The sequence below is a fragment of the Entelurus aequoreus genome, linkage group LG10 (genome assembly GCF_033978785.1).
Source record: "Entelurus aequoreus isolate RoL-2023_Sb linkage group LG10, RoL_Eaeq_v1.1, whole genome shotgun sequence".
In the NCBI taxonomy this organism is placed as follows: domain Eukaryota; kingdom Metazoa; phylum Chordata; class Actinopteri; order Syngnathiformes; family Syngnathidae; genus Entelurus; species Entelurus aequoreus.
This window is the reverse complement of record NC_084740.1, coordinates 61,707,009-61,724,965: the sequence shown is the minus strand read 5'-3', so window position 1 is coordinate 61,724,965 and position 17,957 is coordinate 61,707,009. Positions and strand designations below refer to the sequence as shown.

Below are 17,957 nucleotides of genomic sequence, written 5' to 3'. Positions count from 1 at the left end.
GGAACCCGGAAACGCGGATCTGGACATGTTTTACGGGAGTTCGTGTTGATACAAGCAAAATAGCAGCCATGGTCGACCTTTAAAAAAAAAAACTCACATTTCCCCACACGAAGTCGGTGCATATAGTTAGCAGCAATGGGCACCGTTTTTGCTATTATTCTTGTTTTTGTCGGCTGCTGTAGCAATGTGGTGTCCCTGGAGCTGCTGGTGAGGTTAGTGGCACACGCTCACTGCATGGAACAGAAGACATTTGTGATTTTTGAGAATAATTTTATAATAACTTCAACATGATAATAGTTAGACCAAACATGTATGCTGCACAAACGAAGCGCAAACAAATGGACACGTTTGGGGAGGTTTCCACGTAGTTAGGGGAGTAGTTATTGTCATTTATTGATTAACCGGAACCATTGTAAGGGGAACTTAAGGGCGGGGGACAGAGGATATGATGACATGTGTTGTGTGTGGGACACCGGGAAGTGGAATAAGTTTTTATTTTATTTTATTTTTTTTATTGAACAACAAACATGCATTTATAATTCACACAAAAGTCAAGGCACTTTCAACATCAAGAAAAGAAAACAAAAGCAAATACAGATAGAGTAGTAATAATAATAATAAAAAAAGACAAATAGGGCTACCTAAATCACTTTAAATGTTTTTAACAAAGATATCAATTTAAGGGCTTTTGTACTCTTAATAATTCTCCAAGATTTGATTGATAATTGTAAATGATTAAACCAATTAGACAATGTAGGCCTTACTTTTATAAATCGACATTTATGTAGAAAACATTTTGCCTGGAGGATAATAATGTTGACAAACATTTCTATGTTACAGTCGTTTATAAAAATACCAAATTTGATCTCTTCTATAGAGAATGGGGACATCTCCACACCCTTGTTTCTCAGCCAATTACACTCTCACATTCCACACACACAGGTACAGTATCACACACACATGTACACTCTCACATTCCACACACACAGGTACAGTATCACACAAACACATGTTTGACAATTTGGGCACACAACTGTTATGAATATACACACGTTAATTACACATTAACAGCATAAAAAGTAAATAGCATAAAAACAAACTGCACAAACGATTGGGACAAGGTGGGGGGCCCAACTCCACACAGGTTAATAAATAAATGGCATAAGTGTTTATGTGCATGGTAATAAAAACTTGATGTGAATAATGAAATGTGATTTTTAAGGCCAATACTTCACAGTCAGTCACGGGTACGTACCTTGTGGACACTGTTACGGACCGTTGTCTAGTAATTTGTCATTTTCTGTCCAGTGTTGTTATTATAGCACAAACCCTGCAGTTAAAAAGTGTGCAGATAATTATGAGTATGACAGTACTGCAACAGTAATGGTATCAAAGTCAATTATAAAACATCTTCTGTGCATAAAACAAGGATCCTCAACAATCACATGCATTTTAGTACTGCTTGCATAAACAATGCAATGAACTAGACAGGTGACCTAGATAAAGGGTTAGAACTTGTCAAACAGCAGAACCTCAACTTTCCAGCTGAATTAGTTCTGTGACAGAGCTTTTAAGTTAAATCAGCATCTCCAATTGACTCAATTTATTTGGTGCTTGGCTCTAAACCTGACAAATAAATATTAACATGCCTTTTTTTGGATGGTTAATATTGTACGACAAACAATTCAATAACAACCACAGTCGTTTTATGAAGTAATCATTGACATCACAGACCTTGGTGAGTGGACTTGCACGGCATTTCCTTCCAGCTGCTTCTTCATCAAACACACCATCAGCAGCTTTTCTATATTTTCATAGAGAAATGTCCACCGTTTAGGTATTAGCATTCTTGGCTCATGGCTTCTTGGACTCATTCTGCTTCAGTATGGTGCAGACAAGTCATATTTTATTTTATATATGTATATATTTTAGGATTTATTTTTGGTTTTTTTTTCATCTGACCACATAACTTTCCTCCAGAAGGTCTTATCTTTGTCCATGTGATGTCAGATGAAACAAAAATGCAGCTGTTTGGCCACAATACCCAGCAATACGTTTGGAGGAGAAAAGGTGAGGCCTTTAATCCCCGGAACACCATTCCTACCGTCAAGCATGGTGGTGGTAGTATTATGCTCTGGGCCTGTATTGCTGCCAATGGAACTGCTGCTTTAAATGGGACAATGAAAAAGGAGGATTAGCTCCAAATTCTTCAGGACTACCTAACAGCTACATACACCTACAAGTGGATGTAAACTTTTGATTGTGACTGTATCTACAACAAATAAACATGTAGACCTCCACTCAGGCTTGAACCCGGGGACCCCAAGGGGTTTTGGTTAAAAAAATATTAAAAATGTGTTATTATTCAGTATTATTATTTTTATTATTATTCAGTCTCTGTCAATATAAAGTTTTTAAAGATTTAAGTTGTATGCTCTTTTTGTCAAAGAAAACCCTGTTTTTTTATGGAAAAAAACACAACATATGTAATATTTTCACCCAATTAAATTTTTAAGTGGATTATTTGAGATTAGATAATAATTGGAGCCTTAAAAAGGTCAATAACTCATAACACCATTGATTTTAATTCATTATTATTTTTTGAGCAACGACACTTAAAAACAAATCACACTAAAATTATTGGTGATCCAAAAGGGTCCTACTCATTAAAGCGTTAAAAAAATAAATTATAATTTTTTTTTTATTGACTACTTTTAACACAATAATTTTGAGATCCACTTCAAATCTATACGTCAATTATAAGTTTTATTGTTGTTTTATGTTTTTTGTTTGTTCATTTTAGGCCCTTTTTAAAAAAAAAAAAAAACAGCTCAGTTTTCTATATATTTTTGGCAAACATAAAATATGCAACATTTTCCCCAAAAAATATCTCAAAGTGGAATATTTAATGTGACGTAATTGGAGCCTTGAATAGGTCAATAATTCATAATGACATTGATTTTGATTCATTATTATTTTTCAAAGACAGAAACAGCCTGCATGGCAGCTTTGTGTTATTAGAGTAAACATTGCTTGTTACATTTCACCTGTTTGCTCTTTTATACCACTTCCTATGTTTTTCATTTTTTTCAATCCTATTTTTAAAATGTGCCGTGGGTCCGTTAAAAAAATGAGCCGCGGGCCGCACTTTAGACACCCCTGCTATAAGCTAATGCTAGCGTGAAAGCCCAGATGTTTATGAATTTCACCGTGACATTTTCCTACGCTAAGTAATGGCAGGAATGCTAATGACTTACATTTTTGCTTGCAACTCGAAACATGATAATTAGGCGGGAGACAGCTCTCCCCTCAAAACACTCTTAAGTTGAGGTACCGCTGTAAAAATATTTTTTCTAAAGGACTAACTTTTCTACTTCTACATCGCCTCACCCCGACGGTTAAAATGCTAATACTTGTGCTATCATTTTTCTGACAAATACACCACCTGGTGGCGCTGTTACCGAACCCTACGAGTCAGATTGACCTGAAATTTCTCACATAGCTTTACAAAACACCTACTGTAACTTTTGGCTGTTAGGCCGAATGGCCACAAAGTTTGGTACACATCGTTACGGGACTGACGAGCATGGGATAGGATAGGACTTTATTGTCATTGCAAAGTACACAAAACTTTGTTTTCAGCACAAACCCGTTCAAGATGAGACAAACAAACAGTGTACAGGGTTACAGAACAGGAACGCTGGTGGGTCGCCATGAGGTGTCCCGTAAAAGATGGGGAAAAAGGTAAAACGCTGGGGAAGAAGATGAGTAAAAAAATACAATCTAGACTGGGCTCCTAAGGGGGCCTAGTCTGGAGTGGGAAAAAAAACCTCCATACCATGCACACATAAACATGTTACATTTAATCACGACAACTCACAACAGAGGGGGAGTTGGGCCCCTGGAGGTCGACTGCTGCTATAAAGCGCTGCCAGCCGTCCATCACCCCGAAAGGGAATCAAGCGGTGGTGAAGGCGTGGGGTGGGGGGGGGGGGTGTATATGCCCATTGTCTTGGGTGTGTTGATGTAGTGTCCATAGGCCTGGGGTCGTTCGGCATGCAAGCAAAAGTTCGACTCCAGGTGTCGTTGAGGGGGGAGGGAGGTCAAAAGCGTCCATCGTTGAGAAGTCCTCGGGGGGGATGTTTTCAGAACAGCCTGCTCCTGTTGTTGCATCAAGGCCATTCGAGGGAGTCAAATCGTAGATTAGGTTTTTGTTTTTCCACGAGCAGACATTACAATGGCCTATCTGTTCTATTCCATACATCCAATTTTTCCCTTACAACCAGCTTTTCCATGATGTGATCCATCTTGCAATTCAGTTCAGAAATCGCCCCAGACTGTGAGCCCAATCCTTCCGTTCCTTGAGTGGCTGCCATCGTCTTACGAATTTGACGATACACCAGAGCAATGCCCAGAGTCAGCAGTTGCCCCGCGATCACGGTTCCAAATAGGTAGATGTCTTCCACGTCCTCGATGGAAAGGACTGAGAGGCACATGATTCTCCATTTATTCCACACATGGGTGTGTGGAATTTGGGCAACTTTGGCTAAAAACTTGTTTTCAGGAGCTTAGCAACTAATTGTCATTAAGCATTTGTTCAATGGTCGTAACACTTTAGCGTTATCTGTTTGACATGTATGCTAACACGTCTTCCAAAGCATTTTTAACATAACCCATAGGGGGCGCCACAAAGAGTCACGGTATGTGGAGTTGCACGCATCAAATGAAGTGTCGGTCTTGTCGTTGTCCAGGGATTTCCCAGGATGCGGCAACATTGTGACATTTGCGCAGTTTGTGTTCATCGCCTTGGAGGGATTCATCTTTGAAACAAAGCTGGGCAGGAAGGGACCCGTCATCCCTATCAGGTATAGTCCTGACAATGTGTGGCGGCGGAAAAACCGCACGGTCACGTCATTTCTGTATTTCCCCACCCAGGAACTATGTGATCATGGTGACCATGTTCTTCACAGTCAGCGTCATCAACAACTACGCGCTCAACTTCAACATCGCCATGCCGCTGCACATGATCTTCAGATCAGTAAGACATCAACAGTTGTAACGCGACCGTGGTCTCGTTGAGGTGGACTTTAGCATCCCATTCACCAGACCCTGATTCCAATACTCACAGTCCATACTTTTTACTTGAAATGTTAGGATTATTGAATCATTTTGTCACAAATAAGGACAAAAACTACAATAACGTAACAAAACATTAATAAAAGTTGTGTAAAGACTAGAGATCTCCGATAATATCGGCCGATAAATGCTTTAAAATGTAATATCGTAACTGATCGGTATCTGTTTCAAAATTACCTGTATCGGTTTCAAAAAGTAAAATGTATGACTTTTTAAAACGCCGCTGTGTACACGGACGTAGGGAGAAGTACAGAGCGCCAATAAACCTTAAAGGCACTTCCAATTACATAACATCTACGGCTTTTCACACACACAAGTGAATGCAACAACAACAGCCATACAGGTCACACTGAGGGTATAAACAACTTTAACACTGTTACAAATATGCGCCACACTGTGAACCCACACCAAACAAGAATGACAAACACATTTCGGGAGAACAGCTGCACCGTAACACAACATAAACACAACAGAACAATGACCCAGAACCCCTTGCAGCACTAACTCTTCCGGGACGCTACAATATACACCCCCCAATAATGTTTTGTTACATTATTGTCCTTATTTTTGCACGACTGTGGTGACAAAATGGTCACATTTCAAGTAAAGTGTCAAAAATGAAGAACAAGTTTCCAAACGTATCTGGTATCGACTCCCAGTATCGGCAGCTAACTTCCGCCTGGCGTCTTCTTGCAGGGCTCTCTCATCGCCAGCATGATTCTGGGGATCATCATCCTGAAGAAAAGGTCTCAGCTCTCACAGTCTTCGTCTCCACAAACTTTCCAACTCTCCTCTTTTCTTGTCTGGTCCTTCTGCAGATATTCAGCCAGCAAATATTTGTCTATAGCATTGATTTCAGCTGGCATCTTCATCTGCACCGTCATGTCCGCCAAGCAAGTGGTGAGTCAGCTTGTCGTGTTTCTCTTCTTGGGTTTTCCACTGAGGAAGTCATGGAACTTTGGTTTTTTTCCTACAGAATATGGCCCAGGAGGGATCGGAGGAGCAAGGATTTCACGCCTTCTTACACTGGCTTGTAGGTGAGTGGAAGTGGGCTTGTCTCCATACCGATATGTTGGTACCACTACCAAAATGTATTTCCATACTTTTCTAAATATAGGGCACCACAAAAAATTTTAATATTGTATCAAAAAATCTTAGGGTACATGAAACATATGTTTATTATTGTCATTTAGTCCTTAAATAAAATAGTGAACATACTAGACAACTTGTCTTTTAGTAGTAAGTAAACAAACAAAGACTCCTAATTAGTCTGCTGACGTATGCAGTAACATATTGTGTCATTTATACACCTATTATTTTGTACACATTATGAGGGACAAACTGTAAAAAATTATTATTAGTCTACTTGTTCATTTACTGTTAATATCTGCTTATTTTCTGTTTTAAAGGCCTACTGAAATGACATTTTTTTATTTAAACGGGGATAGCAGATCTATTCTGTGTCATACTTGATCATTTCGCGATATTGCCATATTTTTGCTGAAAGGATTTAGTATAGAACAACGACGATAAAGATCGCAACTTTTGGTATCTGATAAAAAAAAAAAGGCTTGCCCCTACCGGAAGTAGCGTGACGTAGTCAATTGAACATATCCGCAAAGTTCCCTATTGTTTACAATGATGGCCGCATGAAGTGAGAGAGATTCGGACCGAGAAAGCGACAATTTCCCCATTAATTTGAGCGAGGATGAAAGATTTGTGGATGAGTAAAGTACAAGTGAAGGACTAGTGGGGAGTTGAAGCTATTCAGATAGGGAAGATGCTGTGAGAGCCGGGGGTGACCTGATATTCAGCTGGGAATGACTACAACAGTAAATAAACACAAGACATATATATACTCTATTAGCCACAACACAACCAGGCTTATATTTAATATGCCACAAATTAATCCTGCATAAAAACACCTACGTGTTTGTTATGCTAGCTCCTAGCTCCTCTGCTAGCTCCTAGCTCCATAGAACACGCCAATACAATTCAAACACCTGATCAACACACACAATCACTCAGCCCAAAAGACCGTTCACCTAACCCAAGGTTCATTAAGCTTATATATTTAAACAAAGTTACGTACGTGACGCGCACGTACGGGCAAGCGATCAAATGTTTAGAAGCCAAAGCTGCATACTCACGGTAGCACGTCTGCGTCTTTGTCATCCAAATCAAAGTAATCCTGGTAAGAGTCTGTGTTGTCCCAGTTCTCTACAGGCGTCTGTGTATCGAAGTCAAAAGTCCTCCTGGTTAGAGTCTCTGTTATCCGAGTTCTTCCATCTTGACTGCATCTTTCGGGAATGTAAACAAAGAAGCGCCGGCTGTGTACGTGTTGCTGCTGACTTCCCTCGCAAAATAGACGCTTCGCACCGACAACTTTCTTCTTTGCTTGCTCAGCTTCTTTCTCCATAATGCAATGAACATAATTGCAACAGATTCACCAACACAGATGTCCAGAATACACCCAGAATGAGATGAAAACAGCTATTTCGTATTGGCTTCAATGTGGAAGGCATACCCGTGTTCCCCGGGCTACGTCACGCGCATACGTCATCCTCAGAGGCGTTTCGAACCGGAAGTGTGGCGGGAATTTTAAAATGTCACTTTATAAGTTAACCCGGCCGTATTGGCATGTGTTGCAATGTTAAGATTTCATCATTGATATATAAACTATCAGACTGCGTGGTCGCTAGTAGTGGCTTTCAGTAGGCCTTTAACATGTTCTATCTACACTTCTGTTCAAATGTAATAATCACTTATTCTTCTCTTCTTTGATACTTTACATTAGTTTTGGATGATACCACACATTCAGGTATTGTTGCGTCAGACCAGTTCTTCCTCCAAGGGAATCTAAGTTACTGGTCAATCCCAAATTCTTTCGATGACATATATGCTGAGTAAGAAGGACCATCAAGACAGAATTGGAATATTTTCAAGTTTTACGAAAGCTTTAGGAGTTCAACTTAACCAATACATTCACATCGGCCGCTCTATTGATCTGGCATTCCAAGGGAAAAACCAACTTCTTTTCACACAAAGAAAACCCCCATCTGCCCCCTCTCAACACTGATAAGGGAAAAGAGTGGGTGTTGTATTTCACATTCCTGATGGTTTAAGATACTTAACAGACAATCTGAAGACAAAGAGAGACTGGTAGAATACACAAAGGAAAAGTACTAGCTGCTCAAACATGGCTTTGTAAAAGAAAGAACTCTTAAACATATATGCATCCTTCCACAGTATCGATCCGATACCAAGTAGTTACAGGATCATACATTGGTCATATTCAAAGTCTTCATGTGTCCAGGGACATATTTACTGACTTTATAAAGATTATACAGATTTAAAGAAATGAAAAAAAGATTTTGTGATGCTAAAAAATATTGATGTAATCATAGTAGTATCGACTAGATACGCTCTTGTACTTGGTATCATTACAGTGTAGATCCACCCACGGCATTTGTTTACATTGTGACGGCGGTGAGCTATTGTATCCTCCTACGGTGTGTAGTGAAGCATGTTTAGCTATTCCTCGTCCTCCAGTGATAATGCTACTTGGAGGCCAGGATTAGTGATTTAGAAGTAGCTAAAACACTGCGGATGGATGTTAGCTGCATGTCTTAAAGCAGCTCTTCCTGAGGGCGTTTCAGTGTTATAACTTCACCTTTATCTTTACTTTTTACACCAATATGCGTCCGTTCTCCCTTTTCTGTCTACATACTGTGTCTGCTTGTAAGTACTCTGTGTGTGTGCGCTGCCCAACATGCTCCTCTGCTGGTAAAACCAGCAATGTCACCACGTGACGATGACTCGCCGTCATGCCTGTAAAAAAAAAATATATATATGCACAGTATATATATATATATATGGGGAAGCGGTATTTTTCAAACAGGGTGTAGTACCGTTTTTGAGTCATTATTCTAGTACTGGTATAGAGTACAACCCTAGCTCCCACCATCAGACAGGCTGCAATAGATGAGTGTGTGTGTTGTCCTTGATGATAATATACAATAATAATATTCTTGTGTTTGGCCTTCTTCACAATCCACATTCAGGAATCGCCATGTTGACCTTTGCCCTGCTGATGTCAGCCAGGATGGGTATTTTCCAGGAGACGCTCTACAAGAAGTACGGAAAACACTCCAGGGAAGCTCTTTTTTATAACGTGAGTCCATTATAGAGCACAGTTGTTAAAAGACTGCTTTGTGATACTTTTAATGTCAATCATCCACAAGACACGGTTGTTTATGCCTTCAGTTTGCTCACATACCAGGAACAATGCTCACATACCAGGAACAATGCTAACATACCAGGAACAATGCTCACATACCAGGAACAATGCTCACATACCAGGAACAATGCTAACATACCAGGAACAATGCTAACAAAGCAGCTATTGCTCCTCTATTGCTAACAAACACATCTCCAATCCACTTGACTTAATTAGCACATTTCAAGAATACAATGGACGTGTGCGCCCTCTGCTGGAGTCACAGCTGCATCACACTTCACCATCACACCACTTTCTATCCCACTCACCAGTTTGGATAATAGTATTTACAGTTTGTCCTTTGTCTTTGTGTCCCTGGCAGCACTTCCTGCCTCTGCCCGCCTTCCTGCTGCTGTCCTCTGACATTTACACACACGCCGTCCTCTTCAGCCACACTGGTGAGTCACGCTTCTCTTGCTACCGCTTGTCCCCTCCAGAACGCGGGGTACACCCTGGACAAGTCGCCACCTCATCGCAGGGCCAACACAGATAGGCAACATTCACACACTAGGGACCATTTAGTGTTGCCAATCAACCTATCCCCAGGTGCATGTCTTTGGAGGTGGGAGGGGCCTATCCCCCAGGTGCATGTCTTTGGAGGTGGGAGGGACCTATCCCCAGGTGCATGTCTTTGGAGGTGGGAGGGGCCGATCCCCCAGGTGCATGTCTTTGGAGGTGGGAGGGACCTATCCCCCAGGTGCATGTCTTTGGAGGTGGGAGGGACCTATCCCCAGGTGCATGTCTTTGGAGGTGGGAGGGGCCGATCCCCCAGGTGCATGTCTTTGGAGGTGGGAGGGACCTATCCCCCAGGTGCATGTCTTTGGAGGTGGGAGGGACATGGGAGGGGCCGATCCCCCAGGTGCATGTCTTTGGAGGTGGGAGGGGCCGATCCCCCAGGTGCATGTCTTTGGAGGTGGGAGGGACCTATTCCCCAGGTGCATGTCTTTGGAGGTGGGAGGGGCCGATCCCCCAGGTGCATGTCTTTGGAGGTGGGAGGGACCTATCCCCCAGGTGCATGTCTTTGGAGGTGGGAGGGGCCGATCCCCCAGGTGCATTTCTTTGGAGGTGGGAGGGGCCGATCCCCCAGGTGCATGTCTTTGGAGGTGGGAGAGAACCCACGCAGTCACATGCAAACTCCACACAGAAAGACCCAGCGCCCTGCACTCAGAATAGGAATATCATCAAGTCTTACTAAAGCTTTAGGAGACCACCCTTACGATGCGCTAATACCAGCATCCAGAAGTGGTCTGCAAATCAAACGGGAAGAGACAACTTATTGAATCGGAAAACAGCCCCCACCCTGCCCAGAAAGGAATACAGCCTCTTTGTTCTAATACTGATAGGGTAAAAATGTCATACTCCCACATTCCAACGTCTTCAAGGTAAGGCGCAGAGTTTACTTGCGGACATAAGATACAAGCATAAAGAGTACACATGGGAAAATATGAGCTGCTTTAAACATGACTATGGATAAAGAAAGAACTCTTAAAAATATATGCATTCTCCACACTTGCTAGCTTTCTGAGACTCTTATTTTGTTAGCGCAGGCAGGACGGAGCAGCGCTTTTATTGTGAAGACAGGAACTGTGCAGTCGGTCTTTAGAGTTTTGACAGGAGAAACGGTTCAAATAAAAAGTGTTCCTGGCCTTCCTGTCGGTCATTTTTTCTTAATAATGCTCTGGTGTCATCTCACAAGACCCTCGGGTGCCGTGAATGTCAATCAAGTGACCAAAGTCACGTCTTGATTGATTGATTGAGACTTTTATTAGTAGATTGCACAGTACAGTACATATTCCGTACAATTGACCACTAAATGGTAACACCCCAATAAGTTTTTCAACTTGTTTAAGTCGGGGTCCACGTTAATCAATTCATGGTAATGTCTTGGTGAAGATTGATGATCCATCATTTTTAGGTCTTATTTTTGTAAATGCCTGGCTGGTGATGGACTGACACACCCTCCACCATCCACGTAATGGACATCCCTGGTTTATACAAATGGTGATGGACTGACACACCCTCCACCATCCACGTAATGGACATCCCTGGTTTATACAAATGGTGATAGACTGACACACCCTCCACCATCCACGTAATGGACATCCCTGGTTTATACAAATGGTGATGGACTGACACACCCTCCACCATCCACCTAATGGACATCCCTGGTTTATACAAATGGTGATGGACTGACACACCCTCCACCATCCACGTAATGGACATCCCTGGTTTATACAAATGGTGATGGACTGATACACCCTCCACCATCCACCTAATGGACATCCCTGGTTTAGACAAATGGTGATGGACTGACACACCCTCCACCATCCACCTAATGGTCACCCCTGGTTTATACAAATGGTGATGGACTGACACACCCTCCACCATCCACGTAATGGACATCCCTGGTTTATACAAATGGTGATGGACTGACACACCCTCCACCATCCACCTAATGGACATCCCTGGTTTATACAAACGGTGATGGACTGACACACCCTCCACCATCCACGTAATGGACATCACTGGTTTATACAAACGGTGATGGACTGACACACCCTCCACCATCCACGTAATGGACATCCCTGGTTTATACAAACGTGATGGACTGACACACCCTCCACCATCCACCTAATGGACATCCCTGGTTTATACAAATGGTGATGGACTGACACACCCTCCACCATCCACCTAATGGACATCCCTGGTTTATACAAATGGTGATGGACTGACACACCCTCCACCATCCACGTAATGGACATCCCTGGTTTATACAAATGGTGATGGACTGACACACCCTCCACCATCCACGTAATGGACATCCCTGGTTTATACAAATGGTGATGGACTGACACACCCTCCACCATCCACCTAATGGACATCCCTGGTTTATACAAACGGTGATGGACAGACACACCCTCCACCCTCCACGTAATGGACATCCCTGGTCTACATTTTTGTCATTTTTGAAATATAATAAAAGAACAAACAAAACTGAATGTTTTACAAAGTATGGAAACTTTTTTTTTTTACCAAATAGGGGATTTTATGTGTATGTTTCGGGAAGTGAATCAAATGTATACCTATTTATATAAATATATTCTTCTGTCTTGCCTCTGGTGAGGGCGGTCGCATTTTTTCTTCTCCTTGCTTGCTCTCTTTTTTCTTGTCTTGTCTAAACTTTTTTTGAAGCCTCTTTCTTTGCGCTGTCCTCCAAATCTAAACATCAGACATGAAATTGATCAGCTGGACTCTCCACTCAATTGACAAAATCTTTTCGACGAGGAAAAGAGGTTCTGGGGAGCCTGGCTGCCCTGATGGAACCATTGCTGCGGGGTACGTGAGAGATTCCTGGGACAAATGGAGAATCATTTGCCTCTCAGTCCTTTCCATCGAGAGCGTGGAAGACATCTACCTATTTGGAACCGTGATCGCGGGGCACCTGCTGATTTGGGCTGGGCATTGCTCTGGTGTATCATCAAATTCGTAAGACGATGGCAGCCATTCAAGGAGCCCAAAGGCTGTTCGTCGCGATGGAAGGTTTGGGCCGGGCTGTGGGATCACAGTCTGGGGCGATTTCTGAACTGAATCGCAAGATGGATCACATCATGGAGAAGCTTGCTGAAAGGGAAAAATTGGATATGAGAGCCAACATGGACGAATAGAACAGACAAGCCATTGTAATGTCTGCTCGCGGAAAAAGCAAAAATCATAATCTTGATTGATTGATTGATTGAGACTTTTATTAGTAGGTTGCACAGTGAAGTACATATTCCGTACAATTGACCACTAAATGGTAACACCCGAATAAGTTTTTCAACTTGTTTAAGTCGGGGTCCACTTAAATTGATTCATGATACAGATATATACTATCATATATACTATCATCATAATACAGTCATCACACAAGATAATCACATTGAATTATTTACAATCAGGGGTGTGGAGGGGGGGGGGGGGGTAGGATATGGACATCAAGTAGTGGACATAGAGAGAGAGAGAGAGATCAGAAGGCATAAGAAGAAGTATCTGCATTTGATTGTTTACATTTGATTATTAGCAATCCGGGGGAGGGTGTTAGTTTAGGGTTGTAGCTGCCTGGAGGTGAACTTTTATTGCGGTTTTGAAGGAGGATAGAGATGCCCTTTCTTTTACACCTGTTGGGAGCGCATTCCACATTGATGTGGCATAGAAGGAGAATGAGTTAAGACCTTTGTTAGTTCGGAATCTGGGTTTAACGTGGTTTGTGGAGCTCCCCCTGGTGTTGTGGTTATGGCGGTCATTTACATTAAGGAAGTAGTTTGACATGTACTTCGGTATCAGGGAGGTGTAGCGGATTTTATAGACTAGGCTCAGTGCAAGTTGTTTAACTCTGTCCTCCACCTTGAGCCAGCCCACTTTAGAGAAGTGGGTAGGAGTGAGGTGGGATCTGGGGTGGAGGTCTAGAAGTAACCTGACTAGCTTGTCCTTGTTCTACGATTTGACTCCCTCGAATGGCCTTGATGCAACAACAGGAGCAGGCTGTTCTGAAAACATCCCCCGAGGACTCTCAAAGATGGACGCTTTTGACCTTCCTCCCTCCTCAACGACACCTGGAAGTCGAACTCTGCTTGCATTGCATACAGAACGGCCCCGGGCCTATGGACACAACATCACTACACCCAAAGACAAAGGGCATATACACAAACACACTCCCCACCCTCACCCCACGCCTTCACCACTGCTTGATTCTGCTTGATGGACGGCTGAGTAGCGCTTTATAGCAGCAGGCCGGCCTCCAGGCCGCCCCCCCCCCCCCCCCTCCTCTGTTGCGAGTTGTTGTGATTATATGTAACATGTTTATGTGTGCTATGGCAAATGAGTTTTTTTTCCCTTGGACTCAGTCTGAACCCCCACCCGAGGGTCCAGCCTTTGACTGATATTTTTTACTCTTCCCCCCTTTTCCCAATATCACCTTTTTTCCACCTTTATTAAGGAGCGCCGTAAGTGGCTGATCCGTTGGCGGTCCTGTTCTGTAACGTATGTCTGCTCTTAGTGGGACTGTGCCCAAAATGTCATTTCATGTCTTGTACATGTTAAAGAATGGACAATAATAAAGCATCCTGAATCCTGATAGATTTACATAATGTGTTCCCTTCCCAGCTCCAGTGCTGGTTCCTGTCATTGACGGACATGTTCCAGTCATGTGGATCTACCTGCTGGTCAACATCATCACTCAGTATCCTTGCCCCACCTTGTCACTGCACACTCCACTTCCTCCTTTCAGCCTTTAACTCGCTGGCCCTCAGGTACGTGTGCATCCGCGGCGTCTTCATCCTGACCACAGAGTGCGCCTCGCTCACCGTCACCCTGGTGGTGACTCTCAGGAAGTTCCTCAGCCTCATCTTCTCCATCGTCTACTTCCAGAACCCCTTCACGCCGTGGCACTGGCTGGGCACGGCGGTGGTCTTTGTGGGCACGCTGCTCTACACGGAGGTGTGGGGCGGCGTGACTCGGCCCTCGTCCAGGAAGAAGAAGGCCGAGTGAGCTTCGTGGACATTTGTACTTGGCACCGGAAACAACTTTAGGAAAACAAGTGTTTATGCCAGATCCTCATTTTGAAAGGATGAAGTTCTTGCGAGGAATAAACTTGACATTTGTGCTGTTTTTGTGCACGTCTGAAATAAAATAGGTGATAAAATGTGGAAATTATTACATGAAAAAGTCCAAATGATGACTTTTATTTTCATCGTTAGTGTTCTAATGAAAGGCCGTGTTTGTATCAGTGATGTGCGATGCCACCAATTTTATTTCCAATCCCATATCTGGGTCAATTCAGGATGGTATCAACGATAGCGATCTGATCCATCCATCCAACCATTTTCTACCGCTTGTCCCTTTTGAGGAGGCAGGGAGTGCTGGAGCCTATCTCAGCTGCATTCGGGCGGAAAGCGGATACTTTGTGCAAACATACACAAAACCTGTATTTCAAATAATAACGTGTCATAGCATAAACCAGGCCTAGGCTATTATTTTGACTCGGGGAGAAAAAAATGTGTCTGGGGGCCGGTAGATCTATTGTTGCGTCAGACCAGTTCTTCCTCCCAGGGAATCTAAGTTACTGATCAATCCCAAGTTCTTTTGATGACATATATGCTGAGTAAGAAGGACCATCAAGACAGAATTGGAATATTTTCAAGTTTTACTAAAGCTTTCAGAGGTCAACTTAACCAATACATTCATAGCGGCTACTCTAGTTGATCTGACATTCCAACGGAAAAGCCCACTCCTTGCACACAAAGAAAGCCTCCCCCTCGCAACACGGATAAGGAAAAAGACGTGAGGGTTGTCTTCACATTCCATGGGTGAAGACACTAACCAGGCATCTGAAATGTCCAAAGAAACTGGTAGAATATACAAACCCCGTTTCCATATGAGCTGGGAAATGGTGTTAGATGTAAATATAAACGGAATACAATGATTTGCAAATCCTTTTCAAGCCATATTCAGTTGAATATGCTACAAAGACAACATATTTCATGTTCAAACTCATAAACTTTTTTTTTTTTGCAAATAAATGATAAATGGGTTATACTTGTATAGCACTTTTTACCTTCAAGGTACTCAAGGTGCTTTAAGGTTCTACTGTAGGTACATATGTAGAGAAAGTTCTACAGTAGATACATGTGTGGAGAAAGTTCTACTGTAGATACATGTGTGGAGAAGGTTCTACTGTAGATACATGTGTGGAGAAGGTTCTACTGTAGATACATGTGTGGAGAAAGTTCTACTGTAGATACATGTGTGGAGAAGGTTCTACTGTAGATACATGTGTGGAGAAGGTTCTACTGTAGATACATGTGTGGAGAAGGTTCTACTGCAGATACATGTGTGGAGAAGGTTCTACAGTAGATACATGTGTGGAGAAGGTTCTACTGCAGATACATGTGTGGAGAAGGTTCTACAGTAGATACATGTGTGGAGAAAGTTCTACTGTAGATACATGTGTGGAGAAAGTTCTACTGTAGATACATGTGTGGAGAAGGTTCTACTGCAGATACATGTGTGGAGAAGGTTCTACTGTAGATACATGTGTGGAGAAGGTTCTACTGCAGATACATGTGTGGAGAAGGTTCTACAGTAGATACATGTGTGGAGAAGGTTCTACTGTAGATACATGTGTGGAGAAGGTTCTACAGTAGATACATGTGTGGAGAAGGTTCTACAGTAGATACATGTGCGGAGAAGGTTCTATTGCAGATACATGTGTGGAGAAGGTTCTATTGTAGATACATGTGTGGAGAAGGTTCTACTGTAGATCCATGTGTGGAGAAGGTTCTACAGTAGATACATGTGTGGAGAAGGTTCTACAGTAGATACATGTGTGGAGAAGGTTCTATTGCAGATACATGTGTGGAGAAGGTTCTATTGTAGATACATGTGTGGAGAAGGTTCTACTGTAGATACATGTGTGGAGAAGGTTCTACTGTAGATACATGTGTGGAGAAGGTTCTACAGTAGATACATGTGTGAAGAAGGTTCTACAGTAGATACATGTGTGGAGAAGGTTCTACAGTAGATACATGTGTAGAGAAGGTTCTACTGCAGATACATGTGTGGAGAAGGTTCTACTGTAGATACATGTGTGGATAAGGTTCTACTGTATATACATGTGTGGAGAAAGTTCTACTGTAGATACATGTGTGGAGAAGGTTCTACAGTAGATACATGTGTGGAGAAAGTTCTACTGTAGATACATGTGTGGAGAAAGTCTACTGTAGATACATGTGTGGAGAAGGTTCTACTGCAGATACATGTGTGGAGAAGGTTCTACTGCAGATACATGTGTGGAGAAGGTTCTACTGCAGATACATGTGTGGAGAAGGTTCTACAGTAGATACATGTGTGGAGAAGGTTCTACTGTAGATACATGTGTGGAGAAGGTTCTACAGTAGATACATGTGTGGAGAAGGTTCTACGGTAGATACATGTGTGGAGAAGGTTCTATTGCAGATACATGTGTGGAGAAGGTTCTATTGTAGATACATGTGTGGAGAAGGTTCTACTGTAGATCCATGTGTGGAGAAGGTTCTATTGCAGATACATGTGTGGAGAAGGTTCTATTGTAGATACATGTGTGGAGAAGGTTCTACTGTAGATCCATGTGTGGAGAAGGTTCTACAGTAGATACATGTGTGGAGAAGGTTCTACAGTAGATACATGTGTGGAGAAGGTTCTATTGCAGATACATGTGTGGAGAAGGTTCTATTGTAGATACATGTGTGGAGAAGGTTCTACTGTAGATACATGTGTGGAGAAGGTTCTACTGTAGATACATGTGTGGAGAAGGTTCTACTGTAGATACATGTGTGGAGAAGGTTCTACAGTAGATACATGTGTGGAGAAGGTTCTACAGTAGATACATGTGTGGAGAAGGTTCTACTGTAGATCCATGTGTGGAGAAGGTTCTACAGTAGATACATGTGTGGAGAAGGTTCTACAGTAGATACATGTGTAGAGAAGGTTCTACTGCAGATACATGTGTGGAGAAGGTTCTACTGTA

General features: G+C 42.5%; 1 protein-coding gene across 2 annotated transcripts; it reads left to right on the top strand.

Annotated features, from left to right (window-relative positions):
* Nucleotides 1-14: 14 nt before the first annotated feature.
* Nucleotides 15-15,537, top strand: LOC133658047 (UDP-xylose and UDP-N-acetylglucosamine transporter-like). 2 transcript variants are annotated; one of them, XM_062059658.1, is made up of 10 exons: nt 15-212; nt 4,752-4,865; nt 4,936-5,038; nt 5,833-5,882; nt 5,955-6,036; nt 6,113-6,173; nt 9,201-9,310; nt 9,738-9,813; nt 14,558-14,703; nt 14,822-14,965. In XM_062059658.1, the coding sequence occupies exons 1-9, from the start codon at nt 136-138 to the stop codon at nt 14,686-14,688; spliced, it is 804 nt and encodes a 267-aa protein (XP_061915642.1). In that variant the 5' UTR covers nt 15-135; the 3' UTR covers nt 14,689-14,703; nt 14,822-14,965. The 2 variants fall into 2 exon arrangements, with proteins under 2 accessions (XP_061915642.1, XP_061915640.1); XM_062059656.1 differs by having other exon boundaries at nt 16-212; nt 14,558-14,633; nt 14,704-15,537.
* The last annotated feature ends 2,420 nt before the right edge of the window (nt 15,538-17,957 follow it).